Source organism: Thamnophis elegans, chromosome 13 (assembly GCF_009769535.1).
Source record: "Thamnophis elegans isolate rThaEle1 chromosome 13, rThaEle1.pri, whole genome shotgun sequence".
NCBI classification, from domain to species: domain Eukaryota; kingdom Metazoa; phylum Chordata; class Lepidosauria; order Squamata; family Colubridae; genus Thamnophis; species Thamnophis elegans.
In genome coordinates this window covers 18,252,395-18,270,024 of record NC_045553.1, presented here as the reverse complement: position 1 = coordinate 18,270,024, position 17,630 = coordinate 18,252,395, and the positions used below count along the sequence as shown (strand labels likewise).

General features: G+C 45.7%; 1 protein-coding gene across 2 annotated transcripts; it reads right to left on the bottom strand.

The window, feature by feature from the left end:
* Positions 1-4,039: 4,039 nt before the first annotated feature.
* CRKL (CRK like proto-oncogene, adaptor protein) lies at positions 4,040-17,292 on the bottom strand. Of its 2 annotated transcripts, none has more exons than XM_032229742.1 (3): positions 16,845-17,290; positions 15,163-15,622; positions 4,040-7,387 (listed from the first exon to the last, which is right to left on the bottom strand). In XM_032229742.1, the coding sequence occupies exons 1-3, from the start codon at positions 17,183-17,185 to the stop codon at positions 7,253-7,255; spliced, it is 936 nt and encodes a 311-aa protein (XP_032085633.1). In that variant the 5' UTR covers positions 17,186-17,290; the 3' UTR covers positions 4,040-7,252. The 2 variants fall into 2 exon arrangements, with proteins under 2 accessions (XP_032085633.1, XP_032085632.1); XM_032229741.1 differs by lacking the exon at positions 4,040-7,387 and adding an exon at positions 13,594-14,708 and having other exon boundaries at positions 16,845-17,292.
* Between the last annotated feature and the right edge of the window lie 338 nt (positions 17,293-17,630).

Genomic DNA, 17,630 nt, shown 5'->3' with positions numbered 1-17,630 from the left:
GCTTTGCGGAAGGCCGGGAGGGTAGTAAGGGTCCGGATCTCAACAGGGAGCTCGTTCCAGAGGGCTGGAGCTGCAACAGAGAAGGCCCTCCCCCGGGGAGTCGCCAGCCGACATTGGCTGGCAGATGGAATCCGGAGGAGACCCAACCTGTGCGATCTAATTGGTCTGAGAGAGGTAATTGGCAGGAGGCGGTCTCTCAGGTACCCAGGTCCGATGCCATGTAGGGCTTTATAGGTAGCGACCAGCACCTTGAAGCGGATTCGGAGACTAATAGGTAGCCAGTGCAGCTCGCGGAGGATAGGTGTAACGTGGGTGTACCTTGGTGCACCCACAATCGCTCGCGCGGCTGCATTCTGGACTAATTGGAGTCTTCAAACACTCAAGGGCAGCCCCATGTAGAGCGCATTACAATAATCCAGTCTTGAGGTCACAAGGGCATGAGTGACTGTCTGAAGGGCCTCCGGATCCAGGTAGGGTCGCAATTGGTGCACCAGGCGGGGCAAAGGTCCCCCTGGTCACAGCCGACAGATGGTGTTCTAGAGTCAGCTGTGGGTCCAGGAGGACTCCCAAATTGCGAACCCTCTCTGAGGGGCGTATAATTTCGCCCCCCAGCAATCCCCTCATAAAAGCTGACAGCTCCCGAAATTCTTGTACATAATCAATTTCTCTCTCCATTTCACTCTCACAAGCCCGGCGCCTCTCCCACGTCCCTTTGAAAAGTTTCATCACTTGGGACATCATAAGGTTCTCCTCCTCAGGATCCCACCAGTCAGCTGCTGGTTTTCTGGGTCTCCTCATAGTAATTCCAGTCAAAGGTTCTTCAGGGTCCTCTTTCCATCCCACTCCCCAAGACCACCTGGGTCAAACAGATCGTTCTTCAAAGTGCAGCCCAGCCATCCGCTCCATCTCTGAAGGGCACGCAGCTGCTCTCATATCTTCTTCTTGATCACTGCCTTGGTGGGATATCCTTCAGGTTTTGGGTGCATCCCCCTTGGAAGGTGTCAGCTCCGGGATGGGTGCGAAATGAGATCCAGCTTAAAGTCAGGGCTCCCTCACTTAATAACCAAGAAAGAAACCACTCAACATTTTACAGAATTAAGAGAACTTTTACTGATTATAAGTGATGAGAAGCTAAGCAAAGCTGGATCTGGATCCAAAAGGGCGCGAAAGCATTAGATATCAATACATGATTCATTCCCCTCCCCTTGGTACCCCAGTCCATAGTCCAATCGTTTATCTCTACAGCTGTCAGGTGGGAGATATCTTCAAAAATCATCATCAGGTTGGTATGCCGGACAGTTGGCCTTGGCGGAAACTCCCCTCCTTCCACATGTGCAAACAAATGGTGAGAATAACTCCCAATTAACAGTCCTCCTGTACAGATTATTTCCCTCACCCAAATACCATGCCCTCCCTCCCCGTTTCAATGGCAGCCGAAAAGCAAGCAGCAAAACAGAGGCTGACAACCAAAGATAAACAGGAGTCCTTTTAAACAGCCACTTCTCTTTTCACTTTGGGAGATTTCTTTGACCTCTCCTTCTCTCCTGGTCCTTCTTGACTTTGGGGATACCAATATTGGTCATTCAACCCCAGAAAAGGGTTTTCCTTGTTTGTTGCCACTGGCTTCACTAATCACACAGCTTTCTTGGATAGAGGAGATTTTTCAACAACTAATTTGCAAGATTGAGTCATGCTTGTCTATTATCTGCATGAGGCAGACAGGAAATGTTTTCAAACATTTAGTTTCTAATGCAAAAAAGTTACTACAGTTATAGTAACAAGATACTTGCTATTTTTCCCAACAGTTCTAGTTGCTACTGGTAGTAAATATCTGAGGTTAATTCAAGCTAGTGGGGATTCCTTAAAAAGATCCTTGCAGTCTAGAATCCCGTCATCTGAATATGCCTTTCCTTTCTCACTACCTCTAAAAGTGATTATCTGGCACAATTAAAATTGTTGATTGCTTATTTGGACAAGTTTAGAAGTGCATAAGAAATGGAAAATATATTTTGGGGGGCAGCTTTTTCTTAAATCCGAAATGATTGTTCTAAATCTTTGAACATACCTCAACTGATTCTCCTATATCCAACCTTCCTTTCATGAACTTAAGCCAATGGCAATAAAGATGGAGCTGTGCCTGGTTTTTAACACATTCTCCAGGTCTCCATGGATGGCTGTTTTTAAAAAAGTGCAAGCCAATTATACAAATGATAAGTGGGAGTTACTTTGGGAGACAGGGCACAAGATGCAGCCAAGGAAGAGAACTGTCAGACAAAAAGCAGCTGAGACCATAGCTGGACAGTGGGCAAGCTGACAGGCTCAGAAGGGACCTTCCCTAGTTTCTTAAGCTGTAAAAAAATAGGCGGGGGAAGAGATGTACTTTTAGATTTGCAAGATTCTGCTAGTCTAGCTTTATAAGAAAGTAGCCTTAGTTCATCTGATTATGTTTCCCATTTGGTCTATCTTGTAAGGCTGACAATTGTGGAACATTGGACCTAAACAACATGGAATGGTACATCCTGCTTGTAAGGAGCTGCCTCAGTAAGCCCCTCAGGAAAGCATGACTCTTGAAAGAAGTCGTTATCAAAAGGAACTTTTACTGAAAGTGTTTGCAGAGAAATCAGGCGGAATCTGAAGTTCCCACACAAAGCGTTTTAACTAATTTTCCCAATTCAAAATCCCATCCCCCTTCACCAGTCCACAGGTAATCAATAGAGTGCCACAAAGGTGTTTGGAGAACTCTGTGCAGTTAACTTGGCTATCCCCAGGATGCAGCGACCTTGGTGGCAGGCTAGAACTGCCTGGAAGTTCTTCTTGTCTCCAATAGCCCCCCCCCTCCCTGAATCCCACTCGGTTACAGAAAAAGCAAAAGCATGCAGAGAAAGCGACCCTGGTAGCCCCCTCCCCCTCCCCCACCAGAATGGCAGCATCCCTGAGGGGGACCTGACACTGCTTTTGCTTTGCTTTGGGGCCAAATAGGTTCCAAATGTGGATTTTATCTAGACTTGAAACACTCAATACTATTCTCAGTATGAAATTTTGTGTTCAGAATATTTCAATTTTTTTTCTGTCAAATGTATTTTTACAAAATGTATTTGGAAAAACAAGAATTGTCCCAGGAAGAGAGTTCTTCTTATCAGTTGCCTTGAGAGCAAAGAATCTACTTCATTCATCCACTTTCCCCTCCTGTCCAAAGTTTTGACTCAGAATTTTGGAATTTCAGGTTTGTTGTTAAACTATTATGTCTCCAGGAGGCATCCCAAAGATACCTTCTGCAAAGGTGACAAGGCCCACAAAGCCTAACACATCTTACCAGAGGATTATTGGGTATTCATTGGACAGTTGAACACTGGAGCACAACCCCTCCCCTTACACGAGACCCCACATTTTGGGAGTAACTTGCCACTCACTTCAGGGCTGGCAGCAAAGGCAACAGTTCTGTTGAGAATTGAGTGGCATATTGGGTTCGTTCTCTTCTCTGCTCTTGGCATCTGAAAAAACGTGAGGCTTTTTCCTGGCCACTTGTTTGGAATACAAGATCCGAGTCCCCACAAAGTGTGGCTTTCCTTCATGCCGACTACTGTCTGCAGGAAGCAACATTTCAAGGCCTCTCAGAATGCCACTACACACTTGCCACGTTCTTGTCAATCTATGACGTGGCTGTTCTGTTTTGGCCTGGCACACCTTTGTGTGTAACAAAATAGTTCCTCTATTTGTTCTGTCCAACTATTCTTTGGTGATGGGAGTTCATAAAATACTGTTTAAAATGCTCTGCCTGCATTTCTGTGGTACCTTGGGATGAGCTCAGGACAAAAACCGATTCAATCCACATATAAATTAAATTGCCTGGATTGCACCAAGGCTGGAGGGGGGAGAAAGGCAGTGGATGGGGACCTCTGCCTTAGAGCCCCCTGCCTATAAGGGAGAAGCGGCCAGTAGGGAAAGGTCTGCTGTTCAAGGCACGAAAAAAACCACCTCGCTTTTTACCTTTTACTCAGGGCTGGATGACAACTTGCCGAGGAAAGAAACGGGACAAGAGTTCTGCAAACAGGATGCATGTTTTATTGAAAGTAATACAAACAGGGCACGGAACTCCTTTGCTCGATGTGGGACCAGTAGTGAATTATATTAAGAAAACAAAAAGGCACTAATTTTAACACATTTCACGTGTTCTAAAAATATATTTAATACTGTTAATTTGTAGCATAAAATAAAAATCCTTGACAAACTCTTGGGACTCAAAGCCCACAAATCTCAGGAGTCGGTCCCTGGTGAGCAAGAGCCTCAGTCCACCTCTTTCGGCCCAAAGAAGTGGACTGGCAGCCTGCAGTGGTGTGCGAGAAGGACCTTGAGGCACAGGGAGGAGAGGCAGCCCAGGCAATAGAGGGCAGAGCAAGAGGCTCGGGAGAGAATCTCCCTAATTTCTTCGGCTGTAGAGAGATGGAAGGAAGATTGCAAGCTAGATATTGGTAGACCAGACAGGAAACATGACCAAATAAGCTTATTCTATCTGTGGTGGAATGTACACCTGGAGAAGCAGAGCTTTGCCAGGGAGTAAGGAAGTGGTTCAGGGTATCCACACCAAGAATCTCTTAGGATAAACAGTTGGAAGGGACCTTGGAGGTCTTCTAGTCCACCCACCCTATTAAGGTAGAAAGTCATAGCTTTAGTTTGGCAAGATTCTGCCATTAGAAGTAGATAATAAAGGATTGGAGTTAATAGGATTTCACTGTGTCATCTTTGGGTTTGGGCTTAAAAACCTTGTAAAGCTACGTTAATAGAATCTTGCAAGTCTGAAAGTACAAATATTCCACTGTCTCCTTTACAGACTGATAAATTAGCGAGGAGAGCCTTCTAAACCTCTTGCTCCACCCTTGCAGCTGGGTTATCCAGTGGTTTATCCTGTCCCTAGTCCGCATCTCACATACACTCACCCCGAGGCCTTTCCCACATATCATTACACTGCCTATTTCAGCTAGGCATCCCCAGCTCTTCCCAGGGAGCCGCCTCCCCAAACGGCCCAGAATTCAAATGATGCTTCACTGACTTAAAAGATGTGTGAACTTCAGACTACCCTTTCCCGCCACAGAATGGCAACCAGCTATCACCTTCAGTTGGAGAGACACCAGAAAAATGTATTCCTGGCAGGGCAGCCAAACCAGTGTTCAAATATTCTCATTCTACAATATTTCATCCCCCCTCCCACCAGCAAAGTAAAATAAAAACACATATGAAATATCAGAAGAAATGCTTTTCACTCCTGAAGAAGACAACCTGCAAGACCTTCCTTGATCTGAGTCCAGACTTTCTTGGCGAGGGAGAGCTCTTAGGACTTCCCTGCTAACCTGAGGCATCAATTGTTGCAATGAAGAAACGGAAGACCTTCCGCAGCCACTGGGCACGGTTTGCACCCTCCTGCTCAAAGAGCAAACTAATTTCTGAGTACAAGGATTCCACTTCAAGGCTTTCAATGCCTTACATGAAAAAGCACAGGCAGAAAAAATCTTCAAAATTATGCAGAGCGTAGCTGGTTTCCACAGGAGGCTCTCTGAACGTTTCTGAATAGTCCTAAGCAAACAGCAAGGACAGTTCATCTTTTGTGACATTCACAATCAGGAACACATCCAACCTCTCTAGGTAGGAAAGAACAAGACAGAGAAAAAAGCAGCAAAGGAGCCAACATCTGGATGTCATTGAAATGTACCATCAATTTAGTAAACTGCGCCTGAACTGCCTTCCCCAGCTGTGATCAAAGCTGTTCCAAGTCTACTCTTGATGGGTGCGAAGGCCACTGACTGTCGGCTTCTCCTGCTCAAGACTTAATTGCACAGTTGTCTATCAAATCTCAACCTCCACTTAGCAAGAAAGCAACCGAGGGGGGAGCTAGCCAAAGAAAAGGGAAAGTGTTGGCTGTTTCACAGGTAGCCCAGCAGAATCATCACTAGCTCAACTCCAGATGTCCTTGCTCACCCTGCAGCTCATTGAGGCAAAACTTTCACACACGGCTGAGGTAATGTCCTGAAGGATTGTTCATAGAATTAGGCCAGCTGTGCGGCAGAATTATTGTATGGCAGACGGATGTTTAGTACAGGTTAAATATTCCTAACACAAAGCTCAGTAGTATGACAGTCATTCAAATGTGCCCAGGCACTTAATAGAACAGCTACATTATGGTCCATTACGAAGTATCCAGGCAAGTCTAATTTACAGTCCTTTCCCCAGATCATCAGCCCAGCACTGCTGCTGATCTGAAAAGGTTTTTCTCTAGACCGAACTGCTCCAACCGCCATCCCCTTCAGCACCTGTCATCCTCTGATTAAGGCACTTGAATACTAAGTTAGACGTGTCACTCCTGAGGTCCAACCGCTCAAGAGACCAGCATCAGTGAACTTTCAAAAACATCACTCAGGGAGTCAAGGTCTTCACATGCTATAACCAACATTCAAGTTTCTTCATTATCATATTTCATTGTGTTTAGACTTAGCGCAGATAAATGATTTTGCCATGACTTTGTACTCCTGTGCCTCCATGCAGAAAACAAAGGCCTAAGAGTATCTTTTGCGTTATTGTTGCATTCTATGTAACTGATTATCAATGCTTTGTTTTTGCTTAAAAAAAAATTGTAAAGGGATAAATGTAGTTTCATCATAGCTTGCATAAGTTTCTTCTAAAAAGTATTTAGTGCCTGAAGTATCATTTCAGATCTAAATAAATCTGAATCAGAGGTTTAGGCAGGTATATGGCAAATGAATCAATTATACATGGTTATAAAGATGACAATGAGGAAATGTAGTTTTCAAGAGTTTGCTACAATTTATTCTAAATCAATGGCTGACTCAAATAAACCCTTCTTTGTAGCACAGATGCATCAATAATTCCCTAAAGACATAATTGTTTAACATGATTATGTGCTCTCATCTTCCATGCCTCATAAATTTGGATTTAGAAAAAATTGTTTAGAATTCTCTTTCTGAGTAAAATATCCATTTCAGCTGGATGTCTTGATCCCTCCCCCTCTGCCTAGATAGCACCACAATCAGCTCACAGTCAAAAAACCTTCTAGGAGAAACTGCAAATACCGGACTACCAGGTGCGTTCCCAAAAGAGACATGGTCAGGCTGTTAAATCATTGCAAGATGGAAACATGAGCGACTGGCAATCCATAGGATGTGCCATCAGCAACCATCACACTTCAAATGATGCTCAAGATAGCCAGAAAAAGGAAGCAGCAATGCAGAGATGGGCCAGCAGATCATTCATTTTCATCAGGATTCTGAGGATCGATTATTTTGACGTGTGTGAAGGGGAAGAGCCCTTTTCTTCCATGGACTTCTCCTTCCCACTGACCATTGATATTCATCCTTGTGACCTTCACAATATCACCAACCTGCAAAAAAGAAAAAAATAAATACAACTGCATAGACACACGGGATGTTCTATTTCTTCCTACAAGAATTGCATTTCAAGAACATTCTTACATTCCTTCAAGTGATCTGCATACAACCACCCCCCAAAAGGCAATGCTCCTCAGATCAGGACCTCAGCCGATCTTCAGTGCCTTTGGGAAACTCATCATCTGAGCTGTCCCAGGCACCCCTACTTGAAGCAGGCCATCTTCGAGCCAAGAGGTCAATGGCCTCAGTAGCAAGTAGAATGACTTTCTCCAAACCTTCTCTTCTGAAATTACCCAAACTGGCCAGCAGCAAATTCCAGGGTCTGATGATGTCAAACTGTTTCTGGGGACTCTAAATCTCTCTTTCTCTGTGGTTCAATGAATGATCTCAAATTCTAACATCGCATATGAAAGACGAAAATATGTTCTCTTTCCGTGTTGTTTATAAGGTTGCCATTTTTACCAAGTTTCCACTCTTCTCTAGTCAAATCTTTTGTGGTGATCCTTTCTTTTCTCCTCTTGACTTTTGGCTGCCATAGACTAATCCAGCTCTACGCCTGCGATGCCTCCATTCTTATACTTTTGGATTTTTGAGCTAGTGTAAACAATGAAATCTTTGAATATAAATTATAAAATGTTTTACTATAAATTAGTAAGATTAAAAAAATGAGAAAGCCTGAAAAATTGTTATTTGGGAAAAGATCTGTTTTTCCATGTGCCTTTATTATTAAAAAAGAATTTGCAGAAAGTTGACCAAGGTGCTGTTATCAATAATTGCTTTAACCCCAGGATTCCTCCTTCCCGTTCTCCGTACTGGGAGACTTACTACCATTTGCTTCACAAGCATTCCAAGCTTCAAAAGCACTGAAAAGATGGCTGACAGCTGGTCCTTGTACTGCAACTGCTGCAGCATCCCTATAGTCACATGACCAAAATGCAGGCGCTTAGCAACCAGAAGGTGCTTATAATGATTGTAGCATCCTGGTGTTGTGTGATTGGCATTCGTGACTTTCCCAGTTGACTTCCAACAAACGAAATCAATAGGGAAGCCAGATTTACTTAACGACCACAGTGATTTTCTTAACAATCATGGCAAAAAAAGGTCATAAAATGAGGTGCAACTTCCTTAACTACCTTGCTTAGCAACAGAAATTTTAGGCCCAATTATAAACCAAGGACTATCTGTAATTCGTTTAATCCATAAAACCTTGCTGTCTTAATTATGTCCAAACACCAACAACACAACCAAGATTTTGTGTCTTGCATATACAGTATTGAATCGTATAAACAACCCAGTGATTTTGGCTCTTCAGGGTAAGGAAAAATCCCAGGAGTTAACATGCTTTCCCAGTGAGTGGACTGCAAACAATCTTCATTATATATTCTGAGATATCAGATAATACGCAAGTATTTTTGCATTACTAGATTGTAGGGAATTAATTTCATGTTATTTAAAACAATTCCCTGCTAATTTAGCAGCCCAGGACACTCAAGCTGGCTTTTTCTTAAAAAGAAGGTTCCGGGCTTGGAAGCCACATTTGGTTGCCACCAATTGCCTGCAAATGTAAGAAAGAGTAATGCCATCAGGATTACGCAGATTAATCATTAGAATTAAAGAGGAAGCTGGTAATGCGAGTAAATCAGTCTTACCTTTGGATTATGTGAAAAATTTAAAAGCCAATTTCTTGGAACTGTTAGTTCAAAGTATATTTTATTATGAGGCAGCTAGTTTAATGCCATTCGCCCAAAGAATTTCCCATTTTTTTTTAAAAAAAAAAACCTGAATTGTCCCACAATCAGAGTACCTCCTTCCTGAGCAAAAGAATTAAGATTGTTCCTGCAACTCAGGCTTTCCATATGCATCCAATGGCATTAAGTGCAGGTAACAAGGATCCCCTTGTTCACTAAAACATCAATGGGAATCAATCATTTCTTTTATTTATAATTAATTTTAAGCCCTTTCCTGGGTCCTTCACTGGCTTTGGGTGGTATCCAGTGGATGAAAAAGACTACCGGTAATAAACAGCAATAAAAGGGATCTGTGTTAGTGAGGAAAAAGCAAGTATATAGCAGCCAATTACAGAACAATCACACAGCGGTTAGCAGGGCTGGAAGAGCCAAATCTGGAGGACTCTGTTATGACAAGAGGATCCGTTAGGTCTCCATCCCACCATTCACTCCGCAGACGCAACCTCCCTGGTCCACTCAACCTGAGATCAAAGAGAAGCTAACCAGAGAATCTCTCATGGTGGATGATGATGATGGGTTGCTTCATTCCTTGTGAGCAGCTCTCCTACCTTCAAGCCAACAAAATGAAGTCTCCTTCTCCTACTATGAATCAATTCAAATGATATACATGTGCAAAAAATGACAACCTGAAAATGGTCCATCTTTGGAAATGCAAAGTCCTTCAGAGACCCTCCGAAAGAGTTGCTTTTGAGTCATCCTGGTGACTGCCTGGGCATGGCCCAGCGGTTTTCTTGGAAAGATTTGGAAGTGGTTTGCCATTGATTTTTTCCTAAGGCTGAGAGAGACTGACTGGCCCCAGGTCTCTCAGCTGGCTATGTGTAGAAAGCGGGACTAGTTCCTTCACCACTATACTAAAATGTCCTTCCACTAAAGATTTGCATTTATATAAAGAATTTATAGGGACTTTTTTTCTTCTTTCACCAAGATTTACTTACCCTTCCATTAAGTTTATGTAAGAAAGCTACCACCACATTAATGGGGGAATCCACAGATCATGTTTTGCATAGTCAAAAGAAATGCAAGTTCGGCAAAAGAGGTCATCTGAGACTGATAATCTGATAATGCTTACCCTTCATTTGTTGAGTAAAATCTGCAAGCATGCAGGAGAGTATAAATCTATTTTATCAGTCTTTGAATTAAATTCTTAAAAATGATATAATTAGATAAAATTCTAAGGTATTGTGAGACTAAAATGCAGTATAGCAAAAGTGTCAGAAAATGAAAACGTTTCATTTTTTAATGCTAAAAGGTTGAATGTTGAGATTTTCTTTAGTCACAGAAAATTGGAGAATTCCTCTTTAAAATTATACAATCAAACAGTCCATTTGGACATGCAATTCCATTTATGCCAGTAGACAGAGCAAAACAAAAGACCAGACAGAAGACTTGCAAAAGCTGGATAGATACATGGGTCAAAGGTTCTTGTGAAAGTAAATGGTATAAATAATATATTTACGAATTGGTTTCCAGGATGGGGAACAGAAGTCTAAAATTGAAAAGGGGCAGATCCCCATCATCCCCCTGATGGTGCATCTTGATTTTTAGGATTCAGCTTGATTAACGTGGGTTCAACTTAAATCCTTTTGCAGCAGCAGGTAACACCCACATGGCATTCAACCCCAATATGGACAGTGTGCATGTATGTCTATAACCATCAGTTGCAGTTTTACATCTAACAGCCAAGTCTCATTTAGCAATTGCCTTGGATAGCAACCATTCACAAATATGACAGTAATAAGCAACGATAAACACTTTTTGCTTCCTCCTCGTGCAAGAGTTTGACAGAGGTCTGTGGAAGTTTTGGCTGCAGGAGAGCACCTCCATGCAGCTACTCTTTCCAATGCAGAAGGGATTGTCCCCAAGCCAAGGGATTGCTCACTTCCATCTCTTTTTCTTTGGGAAAGAAACTCCCACCCCTTCAGTGACACACAAGGCTGGCAGTCAGGCCTCTCAAGGATGTCTGTGTTGGCTGGAGCACAAAGGCAAATGCAACTTTGGGAGAGCTTTCCCAGATAGGCCAGGAAAAAGGGGCAGACAGACCATGGGGCACTTCCAGGCCAGGTAAGGCCGCTTTGTTAACTGATGGCTGCTTTAAAAAAACAAACAAGGCTGGACTAAGGGGGGAGGGGGCTACAGTGTCAGCCTGCCTCTCTCTGCCAAACCAGCTGTCTCTCGGGGAGGAGGAATGTGCTGTGAAGACCAAGGAGCCAGCCACCTCTCTTCCATGCCAAAGGGGCACGTGAGCTGCGAGAGGGGCTCGGGAGGCAGGGCCAAGGCAGTCTTGAGAAACCAGGCTGAATGGACAAAGGTTCTCTGGTCCTTTGTCTGCACATCAGGTTTTTTGGGGGGGAAAGTCCTAGCCCTCATTAAGGTGTTGCTATCCATAAGGAGAAAGATTTATTCTGGAACCTAAGGCAGAATTCATAGACTTCCTCTGATTTTATCCCAAGAGTCTGCCAAGCCTTATAAATATCAGAAATCCATTCACATTGGCAACTCTTTGAGGCCGAACTGATATGTTACCACCCCTCGCAGCTCACTGAATTTCACAGAAGAAATAAGGGAACTGACTTGTAACCTTTGAGAAGCCTGAAGATGCTCCAATGAGCAGCCTCAAAGCTGTTAGAAGACTCAGCAATAGGTAGGTGCCAACAAACCAGGCCTGGCCTCCATGGACAATCTCCCCCACCCCACCCCCAATTCAGCATCACCTAAGCAAAGGAATGCAAAATATCCTTGAAACTGAGCAAAACTTCACAGGGACATCTGGGTGCTGTTCTGGGCAGGAAATGGTTTGCCACTGCTGTCATCTGAGATTTTTCACCAATCTCCGGTTCAGCAGTTTATGGCTTTAAGGTTTCTTTGTGGGGGAGGGGGTTCCTATCTCATTAAATTAGTACCAAGTCAGTCCATGTTTAGCTTCTCATGACAAACCAAACCAACACCCAAAATCTCCACCCATAAGCCATTGACAGTGACTGAATGCCACCTCTTCAAAACATCCCCAGACGAACCCAAGGTAGGCCAAGGAAATTCCTATGAGGGAGAGTTGTTTTTAAGTTGTATTGTTGTTATGTTTTTTTATATTTTCTTTGTAAGCCGCCCGGAGTCCTTTGGGATTGGGCGGCATATAAAAGCTTTAAATAAATAATAACGGGTCCTCTGTTGTCAGGAATTGCTTCATGGGTCAACAATGCCCTGATTTGGTTGCCGCTTATCCCACGTGCTCCCACCCTTTTGATTTCCCTTTCTCTTTCTCCATTTACTCCATTCAACTTCCTTTAATGCACAGCCCATCATCTATTAAATGCCAGCTCATAGCAATAGCACTTAGACTTATATACCGCTTCATAGTGCTTTACAGCCCTCTCTAAGCGTTTTACAGAGTCAGCCTCTTGCCCCCAACAATCTGGGGCCTCATGACCCCTGAAGGCTGAGTCAACCTTGAGCCGGTGAGATTTGAACTGCTGAACTGCAGCTAGCAGTCAGCTGAAGTAGGCTGCAGTGTTGCACTCTAACCACTGCACCACCTTGGCTCATCAGTCCGATCCAACCTTTCAGGCTTCCAGATGCTACCAAGACACAGGAAGAGCCTGGTGGGATCAGGCCCTGATCTAGTCCAGCATGCCACCTTGCACAACTGGCAAGTGTGCATCTTTGGGAAGTGGCTCAGCCTTACCTGCAGTATGAAAGAGCTCCTCCCCTGTGGCTTCCTAGCAATTGCTATCATGAGCAGCACTAAATGAGCAGAGGATGCTCTGGGTATGATATGATGATGTAGAAGCAGAGAGGGACATCACTTGAAAAATATAGCTAGGCGCTAGAACAAAATTAAGTATGAATAGTACCACCTACCTTGTCAATTATAAGGGGAAAAACACCACTTTTGACCTTTAAATTTTTTAAAACTGAATTTGAATATCAAGGCACCATAACCTAGGGGCCATCCCCTGTAAGTTCCAAAATATCATTTGGAAAATAATATTTTCATTATCCAACTCTTTTCTTCACTTCTAAATTCAATTGTCCACTTCTAAGGCAATTGCATCAGGGATACAGTTAATTGTTTGGAGGGTTTCAATACACTACATTGTAGACGATTAACTCCTGCCGCAAGAGACTTCCTGACATTTGGGCTGTCCCTTTTCCTGAGCATTAGAGAAGGAATGGGAACAGGAAGCCTCTTGGGAGGCAAACTGCTATCATTACTACCTGCCTCTCTGAAAAGTAGTCATTGCAAGTTGGGCAGCTATATATTTATATTGATTAAATAGATGGTTTTTCCTTCTGAATGTTGGCAATACAACCTCAGGATACTGTGGTGCTGCATACTGCTTGCAATTCTTTACTCCCTCATAAAAAGTAAGGACTTTCTGAAGAAATCTTTAAATCTCTTCAAACATAAGAGAATTGGCTAAGATGCAGATAGTAAAAGCCAAATTCTACCTATATCAATCAACTGAAAACAACATAGTTTAATAATAACTTAGATAAAGGAAGAAGAAAGGGAAACAAAAGCAAAAGTATCTTGACATTTTTGAAGTGGACCACAAAAAGCATTTTCTATAATTGCCCAATCAGGAGGAAATGTTTAAAGCTCAAAATATTGGCATTTGTTCAATGAGAAATTAAAGAGGCCACCGCAACAGTAATCAGGTATCAGAAAAAGCACATGATAAAAACAACTGGGTAACCTGACCAAAGAATTACAGAAGGAGGATAAGTGCCTGGGGCTTTTACTGTATTTTTCAAGAAGAAATAGAAAGGATTAAGGAATACAATTGTGAAAGCAAGCTTAGGCTATAAGCCTATATCTTATAGATAAGTTGCCAAAAGAAAGAAAAAGAGTAGCAAAGAGCCCCAAGGAGAGCTTGCCGGGTTGGCCCAGCCTCAGCTTTCAGAGAGAGGAAACACACAAGAGATACACAGTAACAGAGGGGGGGGGACCGGTGAGCATCATTGGCGAGGGCTCTCCGGCTTCCTCAAAGTCTGGGCTTCCTCAAAGTCTGACCCCCGGGGTGGGCATGCAACGTTCAGCGGAGCCAGTCCCTTTTCCACTTCCCTGAGCTTCTATACTCCTACAGTGGAGTGGTGCCGCTGCCAGCTTTCATTGAAAAGCGTCCTCCGGGTGGTGAAAAGTCCCCCGTGCAACTTTTAAAGCTGCGGCTGGACTCTGTGGGCCCATCCCCCTTTCCATCGTCCCCGCCTCCCGGATCCATTTCCCACCCTGCAAGCCCTCGTGTTAGCAAAGCCAGCATCGGTCGCAGCCAGGTTGAGCCAGTATCTCGGGGGTGGAGACCAGGTTTCGCGTCTCCCCAAGCGACTGAGTCACCTCCCGCACCAACAAGAGCTGGAAGAAGCTCCAGCGAGAGTGAGGCGCCAGAGAATCAGCCCCAGCCACTTCTCTATCCCCTGCCATTGCCCTTACCTTCTCAGGCAAGGAGTGACTGGGAGGGGAGGGGAGGGGCCAGCCAGTGGTGGGATCACTTGACAGGGAGCCACAGCAGAGGGTCCAAAGGGCCACATGCGGCCTCGGAGCTGCAGGTTGCAGACAGCGGCCTAGGACCTACAGCTCAGGTTCAGCAGAAGGAATGAACATGGAGTACAATGAACATGGAATGAACATAGAGTATAAACAAGGCTACTTTGCTTAAATATTTAGAATGTGAACAGTCATCCTTTCATTAACATTCAAAGAATTTTAATATTCTGCAGTAGAGAAACAGATTCACTAACAGCTGAAAGGCCTCCAAGGATTGCAAAACCTGAATATGTCAGCTGCATCCCCCACGCCAAGCCTAATCACTAAGCCTGATCACAAAGAGGCACAGAGTTTTACCAGGGGCTCCACATTTAAGACTGACCGTGGGAGGTGGGATCAGAACATTCAATTGTTTACCAGTTCATGAAAACCAGAAAGCAGAGAGAACAAGCTAAAGCCCTGTTTGAGATAGGCCCTTCCAACCTGATGAGGGAACTGAACTAAGCTGCATGGAACCTGCTCCAGCTGAACAGCTTACCTCTAATGCCAAGGCAGTCTTGTCATAAGCACAGGGAACCCTCTTTTGAATGGCTTTGGCATAGACTGGTCCATTCTGGGTCGAAGGCAAGGGGTTGATGACAGCCCCAGGAGTATGAGTGGCGCTGGGAAGAGGGCTCGAGGTCTGAGGCTGAGCATAGGCATGAGCGGGCTCGGGAATCCCATAGCTATTGGAATTCCTGCCTCCATGCTTCCCATGAGGTGAGGATCTCACAAGCTTCTCAACATAAGGAACGGGGATCATCCCAATCCTCCCGTCTTTGTTTCTGGCACTCCACCACTGGTCTTCGGGTTTTTCTACAATGACGAGTATCTCCCCCTTTTTAAATGGTAGATCCTCCGCATCATTACCAGGAAAGTCATAAAGAGTCCGAACATATTCCACATTTTCCTCTGCAGCTGATGCACCAGAGCCAGGACCAGAACCCATCAGTGGATACCTGAAGACAACATGGGAATTACTCAATCTTTTATGAAACAATGACATCCTCATAACACTATCTTTTGCTGTTCAGTCACCCGATTGCTCAACTATTCTGAAAAGCTTACATGGGACTGCCCTTGAAGACACTTGGAAACTTCACGTAGTCCCGCATCTGGTGATGCGAGCAATAATAGACATGCCTTCATATGCACACGTGACACCGTTACACCGGCCACCTGTTTCCTTCTGAGTGCAATTCAAGGTGCTGGTTGTCACCAATAAAGCCCTACATGACACAGTGCTGATTTGTACTTGGCTAATGTGAGCCAACAAGGTTGACGCCACTGAACAACAGTAACACTTTTTGGGGCTCAGGGCATGCTTTCTGTTTTACAGCCCACCACCTGGAATGAAATTCCACCTCACCCTTATGACATTCTGGAGGGCTATAAAGACCTGGCTCTTCTCCCTGGCTGTCATGGGTGACTCTCTCCGAAGGCCTGCCAGACAATTGCAGCCAGACAATTGTAACGGGAGGGGGTGGGAAGGCACTGGAATGTAAGGGAGGTTTGGGAGGGAAATCTGGAATGCAAGTGTGCCAGCTGGCAGCCTGAGACAGACCCAACACCTCAAGGTGTTGGAGGCAGACAGACCCGCCCCAAAACAAAGAGAGTTTAAGCCATTGGTGGACAATGGGAGGTCCACAGGTTTTCCTTTGCTGCCTTGGAGCGAAATCGTCAGAATTGGCTTTTCTACTTGGGCACTATAGGAATCTTCAGTAGTTTTATACTCCTGGTTACAAAAATGTCCCCGGAGTTTCTTTTGCTGTCTGACTCACTGGGACGGTGGACACCAGCCTTGGGAAGGAGTTTAGTTGACAGGGGAATTTTATGTGCTTGGCCAGATCTGCTCTCTTGATTTTTATTTGGTCTTTACATTATTGGTATTTTTCTGACTTTGTATTTTTGAACTGTAGGGGCTTTTATTCTCTTTGTGGGCTGCCCAGAGTCCTTCTCCACCCTCCATCACAGTTAAAGACGGGCCCGTCTCGGGGAGCCCCGGGGCCTGAATGGTGGTGGTGGGGGGAGGGATGGGAGGGTTATATGGGCTCATTTCCCTGAAAAGCTGCTCACGCGAGGAGCCTTTTTAAATCCAGCCGCTGAAGGCCGAAGCGAGGAAGGGCTCCCTGCTCCCCTTCCCATTCGGCGATTCCACCCGCGGGCGGAGGGCCGGCTGACCTGGGCGCGGGCTCCAGCAGGGTGGTGGTGTCCAGGTAGTGGACCTTGTAGAAGTCCAGCAGGGCCGGCAGGTGCTCGAACTCCTGGTCGCCGATCTTGAAGCGCCGCCCGGGCAGCGAGTTGATGATGTAGTGCGAGACGCGCGCGTTCTCCGACACCGACAGCACGTAGTCGCCGGGGCAGGTGGACGAGTCGCGCACCAGGAAGGTCCCGTGCCGCTGGCCCTGCAGCCGGCCCTGCGCCTCCGCCCGCGATAGCGGGCCCGCGTACCACGCCGCCCGGTCCGACGCGTCGAAGCGGCGCCCCGACGAGGGCGGTGGTGGGGGCGGCGACGACATCATGGCAGGCGGGGCTCTCGCTCCGCTGCTCCGGCCTTGCCGCCGCGCCCGCCGGAGCCTGCGCCAAAATGGCGCTGCAACGGAGCGGGGGGGGGAGGAGGAGGAGGCGCGCGGCACGCTCTGCGCAGCCGCGCCCAGCCTCTTCCTCGGGGGCCGCTGGAACTTCCGCCCGGAGAGGCTCCTTGCGACGAGGAGAGGCGGAGCTTCCTCGCGAGGCCCCGCCCTGTGCCTAGAGGGGGCAGGGCTTTCCCGGGTTCTCCGGGCCCTGTTCCCGCTATTCCGGAGGGTGGGGGTGCTCTGCTCGCGGGACCGCAAGAGCGCGGAGGGGAGGAAGCCGCAAGGCCGACGCCTCCGGCCAGGAGATGAAAGTCTCGGAAGCGGCTCCCGGGCGGGAACGGGACTGCGGCGCTCGGGGGCTCCTGGACTTTACCCCCAGCGAGCCTGAGGC

Coding starts and splice junctions, on each gene's coding strand:
- CRKL (XM_032229741.1), bottom strand. CDS start 17,185: ATGATGTCGTCGCCGCCCCCACCACCGCCCTCGTCGGGGCGCCGCTTC. Junction 15,623..16,844: donor CTGCTGGAGCCCGCGCCCAG/GTCAGCCGGCCC, acceptor TGTTGTCTTCAG/GTATCCACTGATGGGTTCTG. Junction 14,709..15,162: donor AGACTGCCTTGGCATTAGAG/GTAAGCTGTTCA, acceptor CCTGAGCTGTAG/GTCCTAGGCCGCTGTCTGCA.